The sequence below is a fragment of the Ovis canadensis genome, chromosome 22 (assembly GCF_042477335.2).
Source record: "Ovis canadensis isolate MfBH-ARS-UI-01 breed Bighorn chromosome 22, ARS-UI_OviCan_v2, whole genome shotgun sequence".
Lineage (NCBI taxonomy): Eukaryota > Metazoa > Chordata > Mammalia > Artiodactyla > Bovidae > Ovis > Ovis canadensis.
The window spans coordinates 37,386,960-37,408,372 of record NC_091266.1 but is presented as its reverse complement, the minus strand read 5'-3'; the positions used below and the strand labels follow the sequence as shown (position 1 = coordinate 37,408,372).

Genomic DNA, 21,413 nt, shown 5'->3' with positions numbered 1-21,413 from the left:
TTTCGGATTCAGAGGGTTTTATTATTTTTTTCACATAAATTACACAAGCACTTTATAAAAAGGTTACACAGATAACACCTTATAAGTGCATAACTTAAACCCCCCCTACGAACAGGATCTGGAGAAATAGGCTTTTTGTGTGGAAACCTGCCTGTGCGTACCTGGGTGCAGCTAGGGTGTGTGATAGGGGTCTGGTAGGCCAAGTGACGCTGTTGTGGCTGTTGTGTGTGTGATGGTGTGTCACAGTGTGACTGTGGCCTTGTAATTGTGAGAAGTGCCATACTGTTCAGAATGAATCTGAGCCACCCCTGATCGTAAGGGCCAAGGGAGTGAAGGCTATGACCCTGAGTGTGCAAGACACTCTGCCATAGGGCCCCTGTGCGCGACTGTGGGGAGGCACCAGGAGGGACAGTGAAATCACGTCCGTGTGGGCGGGCTACTACGGGGAGTGGAGAACAGAGAGGGCGGTCTCCCCAGGGTAAGTTCAAAGGACAGCTCATGCTGTCCTCTAGGGGCCCCACCAGCTCTTCTTCCACCACCTCTTCTGCCTCTCAGTCCCACGTTAAAAATCAGAATAAAATAAAATAGACGCTAACGGAGGACTCTGAACAGTTCCAGCAGGCGCGGGACCGCGTAGGCATCTGGGAGACGGCGGCGCGTCCCTTTCCTGCGCGCTCTCTTCTTTTCCACCCAAAAGAGAACGGCGTCGGCGCGAGCGCGCGGGCGGGTGCGTAGGGGCGCCGCGATCCCCGGAGGCGTGCAGTCTGCGGCGGAGAGCGGACGAGAGTCCTGGCTCTCGGGGCCTCGAGACCCCTTGGCTGGGCCCGGGTCTCGGGTCTCTCAGAGAGTAGCAGACAGGCTCACTCGCAGGCCGACGCCACGGACGTGACGCTGGTGATCTTGGTCGAGTCGTCCGACCACGGCTGCAGGTTCTGCAGGGCGAAGAGCGAGGAGTTGTGCACGCACAGCGGGTCCGCGGGCAGTGGCTGAGCCAGGCTCTTCTGGAAGGCCTCCTGCTGCAGCTGCAGGAGGATGCGGTTTGCCTGCTGCCTCTCGGCCTCACGCTCCTCCGCAGTCTGCCGCCTGCACCGGGGACAAACCGTTACCCACGCTTCGGGTGCGCTCCCGGGAGACCGCCTGGGAGAGCGCAGCTCCCCTTCGAGGTCCCGAATTCCAACTGGGGGCCCTTGGAAACACTCCCCTATCTTGAGGGTTCTGACTCCGACAGAGACTGGAAACCACAAAAGTAGATAGGGTGTACTCTGGGGGAACTGTAGGGAGATCCGCTAGGCCCAAGCAGTTGGGGCTCTCTGGCTCCAGGCAGGGCCCACACCCTCACTGGCCTTGGAAGGCACAAGCAGGGCTAGGATGGCATTTTGCCTCTCCCCATACTCGAGGAAGACCAGGAGCCTTCCCAAGTCTGAGCGGTCTCACCCTCCCCATCAGTCCAGGGCAGAAGCAGGGACCGGTGGATGTGAGCTGCCATGATGGACCTCTTCACCCCCTTTCTGAGAACCTCTCCCAGGCTTCCGACCTCCTGCACCAAGCCCTGGGCCGGCAGGGATTCCCGCCGGACCGACTGGCTTCCTCCGAGGCGGTCCAGGGAGGCGATGACTCACTTATTCCATTTAATGCCTCCCCTCCACCCAGTCAACTGAGATCAAGCGTCTGTCTCTAAGGTGGACAGACCTAATGGGAGTCCCCGGGGCCTCCAGAAGCAATTTGTAGGCGATCGATGAAGGCGAGCGAAGCCAGTGAGAGGGCCTCTCCCAGCAGCGGACGCCGACCTTCTTCTCGCCGCCCTTTCTTGCCTTTTAGCTCTGTCTCTCCTCTGCCCGTTCTTCCCTGAATTTCAAACTATTTCTCTTCATTTAGGCTTTATGTCTTTTCCTTTGGTTTTTCTCTCGCCCCACCCCTTTCCTTCTCTCAGAATTTAAGGGAATTTGTTTGAAACGAAAATGAAGGTTTCCGTCATCTATTGCTTTTCATTATACATACATAAGACTTCTTCGCCAGCAGGGAAGTCCACTCTCTCTCTGTTTTATTTTCTCCCTGGGTGGGTTGTTTATCTTTGCCCCCACCTTGTGTATCAGTTTCTCTAAGCCTGCTATACTATTTTTCTCTGTGCGCCCACCCCAAGGGCTTGCCTGACTCCCTCCCCTAGGCCATAGCCTCGCATCAGCCTTGGGAACCCGAGTGCGTTGCCTCCTCCCCCCTCTAGTCCTTGCTCCCTCCCTAGCTTTCCAGAGGTCTGAGCTGCGTCCCCCACCCCTTCCCCAGCAGCAGGAATGTGGGGAGAGGGGGCACAGACTCGCGGGGCAGTGGCTTCCTTTGTGGCCACGGTGGCGGAATCTCAGGCAGATTCCTCGCCTTCATTCAGAAAAAGAGGAAACTCCAATTCCTTCCTCCGGGCCCAGGCCCTCCCTGCCCGGCGCCGGGGACTTCGCCCAGACTCTCTTGCTCTCCCGCCTGAGACCTGAGCTAGCAAGAAACTCCCGGCGTGTGTGGAACCCAGCAGGCGGGCCAAATGTGCGGGAGGATGCAGGGGTGCAAAAAGGGTTCAACCGAAGAAAGCGCCTGCTTGTGGGGAAAACGAGTGTAGCTGTGGGTGTGTGACGGGATAAGAGAAAATGTTTCTCTCTTACACACACATACCCATCTGTTCCTGATTGATCCCCCTTTCAGTGGGACCCTGGGAAACCCCGCCGCAGGCGGCGCAGATTGATTTTCCCCTTCCCGGGTAGGGGACCCGCTGCGCCCAGGCCAGGCGTCTAGGGAGGAGGGAGACAGCAGGGACCGGGCTCGCGGCCTGGGGCCCCAGGCGCTCCAGCAGGAGCCCCGGCTGGGGCGCAGAAACCTGGAGCGTGCTATTCTGCCTCTGGTTTCCAGGATAGAAGAGGCATCTCTGTACCCGTAAGTCTGCGCAAACAAAAAGTCCCTCAGGACTCGCTGATCTCGGAAGCCCAGACGGCGTAGACTGCTTAAATCCAGACTTATACCCCAAGCAGCGGCAGAGACCAGCCGCGTCTACAACCGCACTTAGTGTGCAGGCCAGAAAGCCGGAAAGCAAAACAGCAGGGGCTCTCCGGCCCCATCCGGTGATCGGCCACCGTTGCTTCCCACTCCCCTCGAGCCTAGCAGAGCGGTCCGCTCCTCCGAACCAGAACCATCGGAAGGCAGGGATCGAAGGAGTGTGAACTCCCCAGGAGAGGCCTGGAACCAGAGACTGTACCGCCCAAACCCGCCAGCTCACCTCCACTTTGTCCGCCGGTTCTGGAACCAGGTTTTGACTTGCGCGTCGGTCATTTTGAGCGCCTTGGCCAGGGCGGCGCGCTCGGCCGAGGCCAGGTACTTCTGGCGGTGGAAGCGCTTCTCCAGCTCGCAGATCTGCAGGCGCGTGAAGGACGTGCGCGGCTTCTTCTTCTTGGGGGGCGTCCGATTCTGATAGGGGTGACCTATACGGCGTGTTACAGTGAAGGGTGAGAGGGCCACTGGAGCGGGAGAGACAGACAGACGGCAGAGGCAAGCGGCAGAGCGTCAGGAGGCGTCCCAGGCCCGACACCCCGCGAGTCAGCAAGCCCAGCGGCTAGACCCCAAAAGCGGGGCTGTGGTCCTCCTGTCAGCCCTCAGCTCCAAGCCTGAAATGGCCCCCCACCCAGCGGCCCGCCAGGCCGATGCCATGGGCTCTGCCACCACAGAGGCCTCCCTAGCTGTGGGCTCCCATATGCCCATCAGACAGATGCAGTCTTTTTGAGGGGCATGTCCAAGGCGAGCTAAAGGTTGCATTCCCCTCATAGCCCCAGGCCTCCAGCCTCAGAGAAGCTGCTCAACAGTAAGAGACCATCCTTGGTCAAGGCCAGGAATCCTGGATCCTGACCTGAGGCCTCCATTACACACCAACATACAGACACATCACATACAACAGGGGACAAATTAGAGCTCTACAGACCCAGACAAGCTGACACACAGGCAAGCACAGGCACAGAGACAGATGCATAAGGTGACAGCCATAAGCTCCTTCTGAGCCTTCTTTAGGGCTGAAGCAAGGTTAGAGCAGGCTGTGGCTCCCCTCAGTGGGCTATGTGGAGCACCTTTCCACCAGTGGGTTCCCAGTGGTTCCAGGCTGGCAGTGGTGGTGGTGTTCCATCAGGGCCCTTTAAGATTAGCTTGGCCCGGCTGGGGGAGTAGGACGGGGCACTAGGCTCTGCCTCCCCAGGAATGAGAGGACTTGGGCTGGGTCACAGGGGCCCTTCTTGAGGCCCACAGTGGAATGGATCTTCTGCTTTCCTCCACCCCTCTTTGCCACTGACCCAGAATCTGGGCCAAGGTTTCAAGGCTGGAACACGACCCTAGCCCAGGGTCTAGCTCTTAACTGCCTATTCCCCTTCTACCGTTGGGCCCTGGAGCCCGAGCCCCACGGGAATCCCACGTCGTGGTCGATCTAGGCAGCCGCCTGTGCCTCCTGCTTCCTCTCTAAGGCCCCGCCGGGAACCCAGGCTCAATTCAGGGCTGTTTCCCAGCGGACTTGGGGGCCTGGCCTGGCCTGGCGGGAAGATCGCAGTCTCACATCCAGGGAACACTAGGGGCGGCGGGAAGTGAGGCGGCGTGGAAAAGGACCCGCGCAGGAGCAAAAGCTGAGTGCCGTGAGCGGAAGCAGGAGCGGAGGGAGCCGAGGCAGGCAGAAGCAAGGCGCAGAGCAGGCAGCGGAGAGGAGGGCAGACGGCCACCGCCGAGTGCGTTATCGTCCCAGGGGTTCTTTCGGCTGCCGATCGATCACGGGCCTGGCCGGTGCGTTATTCACGCCAGAGGAAACGAGGCTGGGCCCAGAGCGGAGGACGCCGAGCCGGGACAGAACGAAAACGGAGCGGGCGGCTCAGCCTAGTCGCTGCCACTGACCCGGACGGGGCCCGCAGTCCGGGAAGAAAGGCCGGCCAGCTCTGCGTCTTAACTCCGGCTCAGGGCCTCTATCGGGTAGGGTAGCGCGACGGGCACTGGACCTCGGAGAGCAGTGTATGTGCGTGTGTGTGTGTGTGTGTGTGTGTGTGTGTGTGTGTAGGGGAAGGAAGGTGGGGAACCTGTTTCCCTTGAGTCTGATTCTGGGATTCGCCGCCTCGGCCAGACAACGTCTGCCAGGACGGAAGAAACAGCTTGTTCACCTCGCGCCCCTTTCTCCAAGATCCCTGAGCCCCAAATGCCGGCAGAAGGTAGTCCCGAAGCTACAACCCCTTCCCTTCGCCTGACCGGCCCAGGGACTCCAAGAGGGGATCAGGCAGAACTTCTCAGAGCAGGGGGTCCTGTGGGAGAGACGGAGAGGGGCCCAGGCTGGGAGAACTCTTCCAGCGAGTCGATTCCGCGAGAGAGGCGGCGGGCGGCTGAACTTGGGGGAAGCACCCAGAAGAGCCGGGCGGCCGGGCGCTGAGGGGGCTGCAGGGAGCCCCGGGGCGGAGGAGGGGTAGAGGAGAGCCGGGGCCGCGGCCAGGCGGGGCGCGCGCGGGCCGGACTCACCTGTGAACCTGTCCTTTGTGTATCTGCGGTTACTCTCCATCCAGGGGAAGGTGAGGCCGGTGAGGTTGTTGACGCCCGGGACGGCAGGCACGGAGGACACGGTGGGCAAACCGGTAGCCAGAGGTTGAGGGTGGGCCACCGTTCCAGCTAGCGGCCTGTGCGCAGGCACTCGGATCACTCCCGCAGCACTCAGCGCGCCCCCGCCGCCGCCGCCGCCACCCCCGCCGCCGCCGCCACCGGGACCGGGGCCGCCCGCCAAGGCCATGTTCACGTTGTAGGAGCCGGCCAGCGGGCCCATGCTGCACGCGCCGCCGCCGCCGCCCGCCGGGCCACCCGGGCCACTCGGGCCTCCAGCGCCATAGGCCCCCGCGCCCCCGGCCCCCGGCCCGGCTGCGGGGCCCCCGCCGCCGTAAGGGTAGGCGCCTCCAACTAAACAGCCAAGGCCGTATTCTCCGTCCTGGAGGCGCGAGGAGGGCCCCATGCAGCCGCCCTGGTCTGGGCTGTTGAGGATCTGGTCGATGCCAAAGCTGATGGGCTCCGCGTGGCCCGGGTGGAGATGGTGCGGACCCAGGTGCTCCATGCTGGCCCCCGACCCCGGCCCCACGGGGGGGGGGGGCCTGGGAGGTGGCACTCTCTGTGCTTGGCTCGGGGACAGAGCGCGGCGGCGCGGAGGCGGCAGCGGCTCCTGGCTGCGTGGAGACTTGGAGGCGAAGTGCGCAGAAGGGCTAAAGTGGGGGGGGGGGGCGCGGAGGGGAAGGAGAGAGGGGGCGCGGTATTCTTCCCCTCTCCGGCTGCTCCTTCCCCTCTCCGGCTGCTCGGTCGCTGTTGACTCTGGGACATCAATCACCGGGCGAAAAAGCCCGGTGCGAGCTAGCCTCTCAGTTTCGGCCGGGTCTCTCCATTGGCTGTGAGCGGAGAGGAGCGGGGTGAATGACAGCGCGGGGGAGGGGCGGAGAAGGCGAGAGGAAAGCCTGGAGCGGAGACAGACGTAGGAGCCAGAGACGGAGGGACTGAGCCCGAAGCTCAGAGAAGTAGCTCGGGAGGAGAGGGAAGAGGCGAACCAGAGGCTTCAAAGGAGAAAGAATAGGAGGCTGGCATTCCCAGAGACGGATAGACAGATGGCCTCAAGGAGGTGGAGGTCAGAGCCCTCTTCCCCGCCTGGCGGGAGCCACCTCCTCGCTTAGAACTGGGCCGGAGGAGCTCGCCCACCAGGCCTGTGGGGAAGGGGCACCCAGCGCTACCGGAGAATCTCCCCAGGGGCTCAGCCGGGAAGCTCCAGTCTGTCAACCAGAGGATTTACTCCCAATTTTGTCTGGCTTGTTAGAAAGTAGAAGGCTGCCTGCTCCCCGGGGTATGCCTCCCAGACAGGAAGGTGAGTTCAGGATTGTCTTTTAAAACAAGGGCTTATGAACAGTGGCTATGTGTTGTTGAAAAAGTCAGCAGCAACCTCACCTCAGCCTATTTAGAGAAACTGAGGAAGAGAAACTTCCTAAAAGGCAATCACAAGTCAGAGGAATTGGCTTGGGGCCTGCTTCGGAGGTGCCCAAGATACCTCCTTTCCTTTTAAATAGAAGTCCCAAGAAGCAGTTTCCACAGTATGCGAATGAATTCAATCAGATTGCTTTCACCAGGGCTGGTTATTCCAAGCAAGAAACCTTTGGATTGTAGCAAGGGGAAGGAATTATTTTCTTACTTTTGGAATCTTGGAAGGGAGGCCTAGGGGCTTAAGGCAGTGGGGGCTGGGTATGGAGGGACCAAGATCAGGGAAGTACAGCAGGACAAATTTAGGCCTTTTCAAAGTTTTGCCTGTGGCTGACTGGCTTAGAGCCCAGGAGAGAAGAAGGAAACTCCCTTTTTCTGCTTCCTCTCTTTCTCCTCTTTAGCAGAGAAATGTCTGCTCCCTCCTAGGCGCCAAGCCCTAGTAAGGGCACAGGTTGGATCACTTGGGATCTATTTCTGCTCTAGTTCAGATTCAACAGGTCTTCAGGGAGGGGCTGTCTATCAGACAAGATGCTAGAATGTGGTGGCTCACATTCTGCTTAACAAGTCTCATTGCAATTTACTTGCTTTGGCCATATGTGTTACTGTAACCTGAAGAGAGCTCCATGGAGGCAGGGAATGGTTTCTTCATCTCTGTTCCTCCCTGTGGAGTGCAGCCCCAACCCATGAAATATACTTATCTTGGGTAAATAATGAATGAAAGAACCTCTTTATTCAACACATATTTTATTTAATATCTACTACGTGTCAGTCACTGTTCTTGGCACTGGGAAAACAGCAGTGAACAAAACAAAGTTCCTGTCCTCATGGAGGTTATATTCCACAGCATGAGTGAGACAGTAAACAGAGAAGCAAGCACAATAAGCCAGATGGTGGAAAGTGTTATGTAGGGCGTAAACTCTACACCAAGTCTTCAAGACAAGGATTATTCCCATTTTATGGATTCAAGGAAACCACATTTCAGCAAGGCTAAATGACTTGATCAGGATGAAGGAGTGGGGTTTAACTTGCTTTTATGGGTTGGCCTGGAAAGCTGGCTGCTGGTTTGTGGCACATTTCTATGGGAAAAATCTTGCTTGGGCTCCAGGCAGGTGGACAAAGGCCCCTCAAGAAAAAGCCAAGTATGAAGCTGGTGGTCATTTGTAAACATTAAGCAGAAACATGAGAAAGAACTCTATTCCCTTGCCAGTTCTCTCCTCTCCACCCTCCCAGGCAGGCATACTACACCTCTACACAGGAGGTTCCAGACTTCCTTTGGAAGTTGTTTGAACCTGAATGAGTCTCTTGTCTCTTATCTTGAGGGAACTAAAGCGGAGATAAACATAAATATTTTGCTGAGAAACTAGTGTGCCTGGCACTGATCTCATTTAAGACTCACAACAATCTTGTGAAATTAATAGAAACATCCTCAGTCTTAAATAATTAAGAAAACTGAATGAATGTTCATAGCAGTATTATTCATAATGGCCAAAGTGTGGAAACAACCCAAATATCCATCATCTGATGAATGGATAAATTAAATGTGGTATATCCATACAGTGGAATATTATTCAGCCATAAAAAGGAATTCCTGCTACAATATGGACAATCCTCCAAAACATTAAGTGAAAGAGATCAGGCACAAAAGGCAACATGTTGTGTGATTCCATTAATATGAACCATCCAGAATAGGCAAATCCTTGGAGACAGAAAGCAGATTAGTGGAGCTGGGATTGGTGGGGCTGGGGGAGTAGGAATTGGTTGCAAATGCATACAAAGTTTCTATTCGTAGGGATAGAAATATTGTAGAATTAAACAGTGGTGATGGTTACACAACTTTATGAATATAATTTTAAAAGCCACTAAATTGTATGAGTTAAAAGATATTCTGTATGATGTTATAGGAAATTATATCTCATTTATTAGAAAAGGAAACAATAACTGAGGCTTGAGATGAACAAACTTTCCCGAAGTCCCACAGACAGAAGAGAACTGATCTGGGACCCCCAGATCTGAACTATTTTCTCTGTATGAGGCTGAAAATGATGCAGAAGGGAGCTCCAGCTTCCTATGAGTCTGGGTCCCAGCTGTGTTCCTCCTTTTGATCAAGGAGTCACATTTGGGTCTAACCACAGTTCTGCCTGCTACAATGAAAACCCTGTCTTTCTAGGTTACCCTCAGAACAACTCCTCTTTGCCATTCTCTAATCTGTGCTGGAAATCCCTTGAGTGTTTCTAACACTCTTCTTTTCTTCTTTCTCCTCCCTCCCAATGGACTTTACAGCCCCTTTGACTTTTCAACCCTGCCTGTTCCAACTCTTTGGACATCTGCCCCACTTACCTCCTCAGGTCTGGCACAAGTTGTCCAAGGTACCTGGGAAGAGACTTTAACCTTGCTGGCCCAGCCCAAGGATGGCAGAGGTCACAGTCGCCTAGTAGCCCACTAAGACTGACTCATCAAAACCCAGAAACCCAGGGACATCCTAACGTTCCCCTGCCCTCACAGGTGCCTGCCTGCCTGATGGCTTTAGTGCTTCCCACTCACCTCTCCTACTATGAGTCAACTTTTATCCCAATCTAGTTCTGAGGTGCTGGTCTCCCCATATCTGGAGTTTTTGAGTCCGCTTTAACTTCAGCCTTTGTCCCCCACTGACATAGCTGCGGAGGGGCCAGGGTTATTCTCTCAGTCCCATCTCTGCCTAGGAAGATGAAACAAAAGGGTGACGATTCACTGGGCTTTGCCCCTTACCACACTTCCCAGTGTTACCTGAGCACAATGCTATAGGTTGGCAAGTTTTCTGAAATGGAGGAGGAGACTCACACAGAGCTTACAGTCAGTGCAGCTTCAGTGTTTCCACAGTGCTTTTCCATACTTTGCAGAATAGTCCTTTTAGGAAAGGGACCCACAAAGCACAGCTGATGTCCTAGGCATCTGCAGTCACAATTACCTCATCTAATCTTTCAATAATCCTGTGATGTGGCTTTTATTATCTCCATTTTACAGATGAGAAAACTGACTCACTGAAACCTGGAAAGCATTTAAGACCGGACTCAAATGCTGCTTTTCTGACTGTATTCATTACGAGCTGCTTTCTCAGCACCAAACTTGGCAGAGGTGGTCCATGTCTTGCAGGAGTACCCTGCACACAGCTTGGTGCCTTTGAGCCCTTAGGCCCCCTGGTAACACCACCCCCAACCCCACCACCATCCCAGATCCCCTCCCCTTGCCTGTAGGATAATAAGTACCTCCAATTAAAAGAAGAGCAGCTGGGACTGAGGCTGGGGCAGGGGGAGGAGAAAAGGGAGGGCTCAGTCATAGGCAGAGGCCTCTTTGGATCCCACTCGGCTCCCTCCCCGCTCAGGGAGAGACCCCTGGGCCAGAGGTTGTCCTTTAGCTTAGGGGTGTTTGTGGTAACTTAATTACTTTGTGTTTGTGGGACTGCAACCACAAGGGGAAAGCGGGTATGAAAGTGCATGGCAGTGAGGGTAGCTGTGCAGACATACCGGGCATGTCTTTGAGGACTAATTTGTTAATTTACCCAACAAATACGCATTGTCTATTTTGTATCAGTGTTAGACTGTTGGGATAGTACTCTATTAGGCTGCAAGAAAAACACTTCAGTAAGGGTGCTGTAAGAGATGAAAGGTGTCTAGGTCATTTTTACAACTGGATTTGTCTGTGTGAGGCTGGATGTCAGTGAGAAGGCAGGTAAATGTGTTTTCTGTAACAGGATAAGAATGCGTTTCTGTAACTGTTCCTCTATAATGGGCACATTTGATAGGGCAGGACTATTCTTCAGCCACTGTGATAGTGTGAGTGTAACAGTGATGTGTGCTGCTGATGGTTTGTGCGCATCTGTGGAAGGGGCTTCTTATTTCTAGTGTAATTGTCAAGGAAATTGCCATGTGTTGGCCTGTAGGTGAGGGTGGCAGGAGACAGGGTATGCCCAACAGGCATTTTGAAGGTAAAGGATGGAACAGGCTGGGAACCATGTAAAGGGACATGTAATATAAAGCAGACCCTGGGGGTTGGGGACTGGATTCCCAATACCAAACGTGTCCCTTCTGCCTTGCTTCCCTGCCTCAGGAAGGGGGCAAAAAATGTCACCATCCATGAAGGAGGCAGGTGAAGCTGGTGACTCAGAGATTTAGAAACCCAGTGAAGGGCACTTCACCTCTGAGGAACCTGGGAGTGAGGGGGTGGGGGAGGTGGTATTGTCTTTGGGATGGAGGAGGAGGGATCCCAGCAGGTGAGGCTGGTTCCAGTCACACAATTCAATGATTTTTCAGGGCAGGGAGTGAGGGTTGTCCAGGGTCAGCTCCAGGTGCCCCCACCCAGTCCTTACAGAGTGAAGCCCAAGGACCTCTCCAGCATGGAAGGACAGGCACACGTTTCCCTATCAGTGGAGGAATCCCAAGTGGATCAAAGACAGAGGGACAGGGGACAGACCTTCCTTGATATTAGACAATCTCAGCTGTCACCTGATTAAGGGGTGACCACCTTTCTCCTCTTCCTACCCCCAACCCAAAGCCTTCCCTCTTACACTCACCCCTCTCAGCTTCTGAGCAAAAGGAAGCTGTTGGCCCCATCACCTCTGGGCAGTGAGCTAGGGCCTCATCTCTCTCTGACCAAATCTATCCCAAGGAAAGCCCAGAGACCCTCAGGTCTCACCATCCAGCACTGGTGCCCTTGACTGGGTATGTGTTCCATGCTAAGTGTGCTCTCAGGAGGAAAGGGTGGTATGGAGGTGGGAGGGCATAGGGTGGGGGTAAAGGTGGTGTGAGAGAAAATTCAGGGGAAGACAGATATTTGTGGCCCTGCCATCGCCTGGTGGGAAAGCTCCAGAAGCACAGCTTAGGAGGGCTTCCCACCAGTGGATCCCAGTAACAAGGGCCCAGGGCCACGGGAACATGCCAGCCTCCCTCACCTTTGGCCTCTGCCCTTGGCCCTATTCATTGACCAGGTGAGTCCCTCTGGATCTGAGGAATTTCCTGTGGCAGAGGGCATCCCCTTAGCCAGACCCTCAGCTGAGGTGCCCAGGAGGGAGTCAGAGCAGAGAGGGCACAAGGTCCCTACAGGTCGGCCGTCTGAGGACCACTGCTGCCTTCTAAGAACCTCCTCCCTGCTCAGGGCTGGCAGGCTCTGAGGACCACCATGGCCAGATCTGCCCAGACTCATTGCCAAAATTCCTGTCCACTCCTGGAGCAGAGGGTTGGCTTCAGAGGAAGGGTGGATGGAGATCTCCAAGTGCCTGAAAACCCAGACTCCCTGCGGGGGTTGGGTTCATCCCCGGCTGCAGAGGGGAGGCCAGTTGAAGGTCTCATGATCACCCCAGGAGCTAGGGCTGCTTTGGCAGGAGCAGGTCTGGGAATTCTGAAGGCGCTCAGGGCCTGTTGTCAGAAGCTGCACGCATCTGTGGATCCCACCACGATGCTCTGGAAAGGAAAACCTGGACGGCTGGAGGCCTGCCTTCAGTGAGAGGGTCTGACTACCTCGGCTGTAGCCTCCGTGCCAGCCTGGTGGTTTGGGAAGCGTCCTCCGAGCAAATGGAGTTCAGGTTTGAAGTTAATTCTCCAAGCTCTTCCTCCATCAGAAAAACGCGGGGTAGGGTAAGGGGGACATGAATTTGGCCTGGAAGACCCAGCTGCTCCCGCTGTTGGCGCTGGTGCTAGTGGTGGCGGCAGTGGGGTGATGCGTTCCACACTGTCCTGACTGTACTTGGACCCCCGCATATACACCGATGGTCATGCACAGACTTCGAACGCCCACCACCCGAGGCTTTCCAGATAACTCCTTGGTGCAGACACAACACCCTCTGGCGCCCAGACTTACAGACCCACACTCACTCTTGCGCACAAAACACAGACACTCCTGTGCGCAATCCCTGCAGATGCTCACAAAGCCTCCTTCTCCCATTCGTATTCAGGTGCCCACAGATACAGGACACACTTTGGGCAGATTAAAAACCAAACCAAACCTCTCCCTTCGTGTACACAACCCCACAGGTCACGCGGACGCCAGTCGGCAGAGAGGCTGCAAACCTGCAGGTACACTCTCTTCCTCGCAGACCCTCCTGCTCAGGTTAAGACCCACCTCCCTCCATTCACCGCACCCCCATTTTGGGCCCACCAGCAGCCGACTGTTTTCCAACTTTTGCGGGGAGGCCAGGGTCTCCCTCTCTCAGGGAGGGCGGGATACGGAGCCGCAGGTGCCGGCAAGGGGGGTGGGGGAGCCACGTCGAAGCGGGAGGGATGGTATCCATATGCATGGGCTCTGCGCTCGAAGAGCAGCTGCCTGAAGCTGAGCCCCAGCGGGCCCAGAGTTGCGGGCAGGCGGCGGCGACCCAGCTAATTGAATTAGGCCGGCCAAGCCCTGCCACCCGCGCCACCCGTGTCCGCTCTGCCACCCGCCCCAGCCGCCGCAGGCGCTCGTCGGGTGCCAAGGGACGGATTGAGGGAGGGAGGCACTCCCGCCTGAGCCGCTGCCCCAGGCAGCCTCTCCCCCTGGAAATAATCCCATTGTCCCGCGGGCTACGTGGGGTGCTGGGTGCAGGGATCCCCAACTGGACTGCGACGCTGTGATGAATGGGATGGCGGCGAGGGAGCGGACACAGGGAGGGGCCGCGGCCCTCCTCCGTCTACTCTTTTCCCGGTGCTCAGCTGCCTTCCTCTGTGCCCCTTCCGCCTCAAAGTGAGGGCAGGAGAGGGAGGGAGGGAAGCTGCCGCTGGAAATGAGACCAGTTGGATGCTTCAGTGAGGGAGGTGTGTGCAGTCTGCGTGGGTGTGGGGTGAATGAGTGGGTGGAGGGTTGCAGCCCACCCCAAGTGCGAAAGAGCATGGAGAGCTGTGAGCACCTCCCTGCCCGGTAGGTGCAGTGCGGGCCATGTAGGGGGGCGGGGGGCGGGGCTTAAGGGTAGAGTGTGGAGCTGTGTGTGAGTGAGGTGTGAGTGGGGTGTGTAAGGACACCCAGCCCCCACTACTGGGAGCCACGCAGACCCCAAGGCCCCATCTGGAAGCGCCTGCCTAGGGATCTGCCTTCCTCTCCTCCTAGACTTCCAGGGAGTCTCACGGGGGCTTTCTGGACAACCATTTCCAAGCACCGGCATCTTTTTGTTCAGCTTTTCTCCTACCCTGACATACTCTACATCTCAGCTGATCCAGTACCCACACGCAGCCTTTTGAAGTCTGACTCCCAGTGCCCTCCACACAGGTGCCTGAGAAATAACTGCTTCCCTAGCCTGGGGTTCCTGGGACTGGAATCAGGTCTCTGTGTCTGTCCTAAACTGCCCCGTGCCTCCTGCACCTTAACTGTACAGTGGGCAGGGTCCCAGCTTGCCCCCCAGCGCTGGCACACACTCATCTACTGGTGCTCCAACACCAGCAAGACTTCCTTGTCTTGTGAGCTCAAGAGCTGTGGAGACTGGATGTTCAGGGGTGGGGGCACACGGCCATGCTTCCAAGTCCCTTTGGGGAAAGTCTGCACCCTTGCCTCCTCCACCCGGAAATAGGAGACCTGGGGCTGGCCCCACATGTTGGGGGTGTGTGTGTCCTAGGGATTGAGCCGTGGGACCCAAGGAAAGCAGAAGAGAGCCACCGCCCTGGGAACCTAGGTCTGCAGCTGGTGTTGGGGATCATCCAGTGGCCAACACTGCCCCTGAGACTCTGCCGCAGCCAGGACCCCCACCCCCGCCAGGACTCCCACCTCCTGCTGCCTTCCACTGCTGCCTGCTGAGCTTTGACAAATACCCAAGGCTATGCAGTGAAGGTAGAGTTCCCAGGTATCCAACTAGGGGTGAGGGGAGCCACATCTGGGAGCCTTGGGCCCAGCAGAAGTTTCGGTGTGTCCAGCAGGGCAGCGACTAGGACCTTCTAGAGGAGTGTCACTAAGGGGATCAGCAGCTGTCACCCCTGTTCACACCCCCCTGCCCTGCTGCCTGAGGCTAGGGAAAGATGGTGGAGGTGGGGGGCTCTGGTGGGCCACCTTGAGAGACCTCGGCACCACATTGCTCACTCCCACAGCCCTTGGCCAGGCCTCAGCAGCCCACGCCGTGTTTCCCGGGACTTTTACTGCAGCACCAAGATGAGCAGTGACGTCCCCTTCTCCCCTTTCATAAATATTGCATCTTCCCAATGCAATTACGGGAGACAGAGCGGCATGAGCGTTTACTAAATACGATTATGGGGTAATGCTAATGCCGTTTATGTCTACGCTCTGACACCAGACAAACTCCCTATTAATAACCTCTCAATGAGGCTTGAGGCTCAGAACGCAGGGGCTGCCGGCCGTGCTTGGTAAGAATGGCCGCAGTATGGCTGCCCGTGCTTGAGGGCTTCGCCAGCCTGCCCCTCTCCCTGGGATACCAAGACCATCCTGCTCTCCAGGTCTCCTGGCTTGGAGCTCTCCTTGTCTGGAGGCAGCCTCACATCCACCCACAAGCCAGGAACCTCACTGGACACCCTCGTTTCTTCCACTTAATTTCTTTATCAGCAAGTTTGGTCCCAGCTGGCACCCCACCCCTCTCCTCTGAGTCCACACGGTTGGAAGAGCCCAATTCTCTCCCCTTAAAGGGTGTTCAAAATTTCCCAGGTGGCATCAATGGTAAAGAACCTGCCTGCCAATGCAGGAGACACAGGTTCGATCCCTGAATCAGGAAAATCCCCTGGAGGAGGAAATGGCAATCCACTCCAGTATTCTTGCCTGGAGAATCCCAGGGACAGAGGGGCCTGGCGGGCCCATGGGGTCTCAAAGAGTCGGATACAACTGAGCGACAGAACACACAAAGGGTGTCCAGGGCATGTTCTTCCCTGGCTTAGGAACCTCTTACTGTTGTCTATGGGAAACTCAAAACCCCTCATCCCCGCCGTTCAAGGCCCTTAATTTAATTTCCACTCCAGCATCTCCCCCAGTTGCTGGCTACTGTTAGCCTTTTTAATAAACGTTAAGAGAGATAAATATTATCTCACCTTCCTGCTTGCACCCAGCTGTTGGGTGTTATGCTCTGACAACACCCATCTCCCCCACTGAAAATAATAATAATAAAAGGGAAGGAAATTCCCAGTCCTACTTTGAAGTTCTGGCTCCTGTGACATTCTCCAGGCATAATTCATGAGGCCCTTGTGGGATCGATAGTATGTGTCTTTAAAAAAATTACCTTTTCTGTTGTTGTTATTCACTTGGAGTCACGGAAGCATGGATTGAAGTCTCATCTGCACTGCTTTACAAATGTGAATTGGAACAGATTCATTAACTTCTCTGGCCCATGCTTTTTTCAGGCACAGTGGACTCTGCCTTCAATTTCAACAAGCTACTGTCAGAGTTAGTATAAAGATGAAACATTGTAAGTGTCCTAATTCATCCAGTGTATCTCTGCTTTACCATCTGTCTTATTGCATTGACACTTACATGAAGTGTTTGTCATCCCTACGGGTCTGGGAGTCATTGAAACCGAATATTTGTCAAGCCCTCCTCAGTTTCCCAGACCCAGCAGGTGAACTCCTCAGACATACTGGATGCCTTCTCCTTGCCTCCCTAACTCCCCTCCTCTTGAGGCTTCTTCAGAGTCCAACTGAGAGGGTATGACCGAGGCATTAGAGGTAAGTTCTGGAAAAATAGAACATCGACACAGCAGAAAGTGTGGCCAGGGTTTCAGGTGAGGCAAACCCGGGACTTCCCTGGTGGTCCAGTGGTTAAAAATCTGCCTTCCAGTGCAGGGGTTTGATCCCTGTTCAGGGAGCTAAGATTCCACCGGCCACAGGGCAGCTGAGTCAGTTTGCTGCAACTACTGAGCCACGTGCTCTGGAGCCCAGGTGCCACAACTAGAGAGAAGCCTGTGCACCTCGATGAAGACTCCACATGTGGCAGCTAAGACCCAACACAGCCAATAAATAGATAAATAAAACAGAAGCGAGGCAGCCCCTTGCTTCAGGCCTTGCCCTGGTACAGGCTGGTCATTAACACAGCCCTGGATTCTTCTTGGCCTTCAACTCAAAAGACATTTCATGCCCGAGGACTTCAGTAATGAGGAACCAGGGAGGGGCTGGGCAGCCTGCAGGCTCAGCACAAGTTTCCCTGCCTCAGACGCCTCCCCTCCTTTCTCCCTCCTCCACCATCCCCCTGAATTCAGCGAAACCATTGAGCAGCTTCTGGTAGAAGGCGGTTCCTTTGCCTTTGGAGAAGGCAGAAGGGTGAGGGGAGCTGGCAAGACCTCCTCCTAGGCCTCCTGGAGCCTCTCTCCCCTCCCCCAATCTCTCCACCAAGGCCTAGTAGTCTTTAGCTCAAAAGGCCATTAGGTCTGTGGGCCCAGGGCCTGAAGGATGGGGGAGGGGAGCCGTGCTTAACCACATTCTCCAGTCCCCTTACACCTGGCCTACCAGCACATACTTATCGCCAACTCTGACCTGCCATTCCTGCCCTGGGCTACAAGTGAATTTGCTGAATTCTGCAAATTGGTCTGAATCTGGAGCACTTCGGACTTCCCACAGCATCCCTTCACTTGGTTACAAAGCATCAGACTTGATTGTCTTTCCTCTTTTCACTTTCTGTCCACCCTACCACTTGTCCCACCTCCCTGCTGCTTCTTTTCTTAGTGTTCTCGGTACAGGAGATCTCCCTCAGCAGACCTTTTGCCCACTTTGTACATGTGTGCACACAAACACACACACAAATTCAGGGGTACATGTAGATGTTCACTCTCAAAAACACAAACACAAACCTTTGCGCTTAAGACATCAGGCTGTCATTGAAGCCCCGGGTTCACCTACGCACACATGCATCTCTGCTATCTCCCACCCAAAGAGCATGCACTCAGAGATGTATCCAACCATACACATTGGCCTGTTCACACCAAAGGACGCACAAACACAAATATACATCCACTCAACATGCCAAGCGTGGTTATCACAGTTTATGCTGCCACCGAATCTTCCAGAGTTTGCCAGGGAATTGCCGTATTTTATTCCTGTTGGGAATTCCGTATACATCTGTGTAATGTGTGCGCAGCATGTTTGGGGCTGGAACAGTTGTACGACAGGACGGACGAACCACTCCCCGGAAGGTCCCTGAGCTCTGAGTCATCCCAGAGAACCTGGAGAAGGAGGAGGAGCAGAGATCCGAGTGGAGGGGTGTGGTCCAGTCGTTGGAATCAGCACCTGCCCATCACCTGTGCTCTGTAAACCAGCAGAAGATCCTGAGGCAGGAAGTAGGAGCCAGTGGGTAACGCCAAAGGGGTGTGGACTTCAAAACGGGAAAGGAAGGAGCTATTGGGGCCTCTAATTCCAAAAAGCAGAAGGTAAAAATGGCATTTCCCTTGGGGGTGGCTACTTGGGCTCTGGTGAAGCCAGGACTGACAGTGGCCAGGAGGAGCAGCAAGGCTACACCACCAGGATTGGTTTCCGTTTCGGTGTGTTTCAAGAACACCAATCAGGCCAAAAAGAAATGGACTAGGGTAAAGAGTGGGGTTTCAAGGAGTCAAGTATAATGGAAAGATCAAAGGCATTGATTCAAATTCTCCTGCCGCTCTAGTAGCTGTGTGGTCTTGAGAGACATACTTAACCTCTCTGATCCTTAGTTTCCTCCTTTACTAAATAAAGGTATGCTGCCTTCCTTGTGTGATTGTAGTGAGGATTAAAAGAGACAAAAAGACATAAAAGTACTAAGCCCAGTGGCTGGCGTGTGCAAGATCCAACAGATGATGGCTGTACATGAGAAGGAAGTAATTACAAGGCCAGTGTAAGATGGCCTGAAACCCAGGACAGGAAGATTCAGGGTCTTCCTTTCCTGCAGGACCCAGAAAAAGAAGGGCAGCTACAAGCTGAAATGCCTGTTTCTCATCAAAGATGCAGTGCACAGTGGTTAAGAATCTAACGCCAGATGGCCTGAGTTCAAATCCTACTAACTGTGGGACCTACAGCTAACTACTCTATGACTTGGTTTCCTCCTCTGTAAAATGGACATGATAATAATAATAGGATCTCTCTTATGAGCTTATTATGAGAAGTAAATGGCTTAATATTTGTAAAGTGCTTAGAGTACTTTCTGACACATAACAAACGCTGTACAAACATAAGCTAAGTAAATAAAAATAAAGCCAGGCTCTCATGCTGATGGGGAATCTGGCCCTGAGAAGGATTCATAGGCGGCACAGCAGCCATGGGCCAGGCACAGGCTGCCTCTGGCTGCAGGATCAGCTCTCTTCAGAACCCTGCACTCAGACTCCCTCTTTTGTCTGTGGTTTGTTTACCTTAGGAACAAGTTACCTTTTTAAGTGTTCAAGCGGCTCAAGGTTTTTTTAAGGGAAGAGTAGACATTTCTTTATATGTTGCTGGTGGCGCTGTAAATTGGTCCCATCCTCCCTGGGTTATATAACAAAAACCATGATACTGTTCATATCCTTTAATCAGATAGTCCCACTTTGGGGATCACATTCCCAAGGAAATAAAAAAGCGATTTGTACAAAGATGTTTATAGCGTCACTGTTCACAGTGCCTTAGCCTTGGAAGCAACCCAAATACCCTACACTAGGGAAATGATTAAACCAGCCAGGGAACATCAGCACAAAGGAATAGTATACAGCCAGTCAATCCTAAATGAAATCAACCCTGAATATTTATTGGAAGGACTGATGCTGAAGCTCCAATTCTTGGGCCACCTGATGCAAAGAGCCAGCTCATTGGAAAAGACTAATGCTGGGAAAGATTGAGGAGATGGGGGTGGCAGAGGATAAGATGGTTAGATAGCATCACTGATTCAATAGATCTGAGTTTGAGCATATTCCAGGAGATAGTGGAAGACAGAGGAGCCTGACACGCTGCAGTCCACGGGTTCACAAAGAGTTGGACATGACTTAACAGCAGAACAGCAACAAATTCAAATTGCTAACTATGACACAGACAAGCAGCAGAACATAACACCTTCCTTGGTGAAGATGCTGAGCAGTGTAGAAATATCAATACTCCCCAAGAAAATTTACAGACTGGATTTACTAATCAAAATCACCCTAGAAATTTTCTTGACCTCAGAAAAACATTATTCCAAGTTTCACGTGAAAGAGTAAACAAGTGAATATATCAGATAATTTTTCTAAACAAGAGCAGTTTTGACTAGATGTTCAAACATTTTGTTATAGAGCAACTAAACGGAAACAGTGTGGTATAGGCGCCAAGATAGACACTGAAATCAGTGGGACAGAAGAGAGCCCAGAAACAGAGCCAGTCACACCTAAGAAATGAATATAGATGTTTGAACGCAAGGGAGAAGGGAGCATAACTCAATAAACAGGGTTGGGAAAGATTTACCACTTGAACAATAAGTTATTTTATATCATAAAATTTAACACAAGAGGGACTAAATAATCAAAATGATGACTAAGAGGATGCAGGGAGATGACATACAATGTAATGTTAAATTTTAAAAATTCACAAAAGAATGTATATTCTTACTGACTACAGGGGCTTCCCTGGTGGCTCAGACAGTAGAGAATCTGCCTGCAAAGCAGGAGACCCGGGTTCGATCCCAGGTTGAGAAGATCCCCTAGAGAAGGGATAGGCTATCCACTCCAGTATTCTTGCCTGGAAAATCCTATGGACAGAGGAGCCTGGTGGGACATGACTGAGTGACTAACACACACACTCACTGACTACAGTGCTGAAAAAGTACAGGTCATAACCTTGATAAGGATCAAAGGATGGAACATTACAATTGCTGTAACAGTTGATGTTTCAAATTTTTTATTGTTGAGAAGATAGGAGTCTGATAAAATAGGGAAAGGAGAGGGTGTGAGTCATCCCACCTTTCCATTAACACAGAGAAGTTGGGGCTACTTGTAGAAGGGGCAGGACTACGTCTGCTCTAGCTCAGATGAGGGGACCCCAGCAACATAGATTCAGGACAGCTAACAGGATACTCACTACCTTCCAAATCTGACTCCTGAACTTGGGCTTCCGTGTCCCCAAGCCAGCTCCTACAGCTGGTTATACTCACCAGCTCCCTAGAGGCTAGATGACTGGGTTCCAATTTCAGTCATTCATCTAAAAACTGTAAATTAACCTCTCAGGATCTCAATTTTCTCATCTGTAAAATGGGGATAGCAGTAGCACCTATTCTTAGAATCATTGTGAAGATTAAATCCTTTAATTCATGTAACTCCACATAATAGTGTGTGGCCCCCCAGTAACTTCTCAGTAAAAGTCAGTCATGATTTGGGGGAATTGAAAGTTGACAGAATGCTAAGGGAGAAGTCAGAAACAGCATTCGATTTCTGCGATACCTATGTCTTCTGGGTCTCCAGCTGGTTGTGAAGCTGAGCCCACCTGGCTCTCTCCCTCATTTCGACTGATGAGGCAAGAGAGACTGGGCCAAGAGGGGCCCTCCAGTGCAGACTAAGAATCCAGTGCTGACACACAGGGCTCAGCTGCCTCAGATTCTTCCTCCCT

General features: G+C 53.7%; 1 protein-coding gene across 2 annotated transcripts; it reads right to left on the bottom strand.

Moving 5' to 3' along the window:
* TLX1 (T cell leukemia homeobox 1) lies at window positions 1–6,340 on the bottom strand. 2 transcript variants are annotated; one of them, XM_069568017.1, is made up of 3 exons: window positions 5,506–6,340; window positions 3,254–3,455; window positions 1–1,083 (listed from the first exon to the last, which is right to left on the bottom strand). In XM_069568017.1, the coding sequence occupies exons 1-3, from the start codon at window positions 6,083–6,085 to the stop codon at window positions 861–863; spliced, it is 1,005 nt and encodes a 334-aa protein (XP_069424118.1). In that variant the 5' UTR covers window positions 6,086–6,340; the 3' UTR covers window positions 1–860. The 2 variants fall into 2 exon arrangements, with proteins under 2 accessions (XP_069424118.1, XP_069424117.1); XM_069568016.1 differs by having other exon boundaries at window positions 3,254–3,491; window positions 5,506–6,294.
* Between the last annotated feature and the right edge of the window lie 15,073 nt (window positions 6,341–21,413).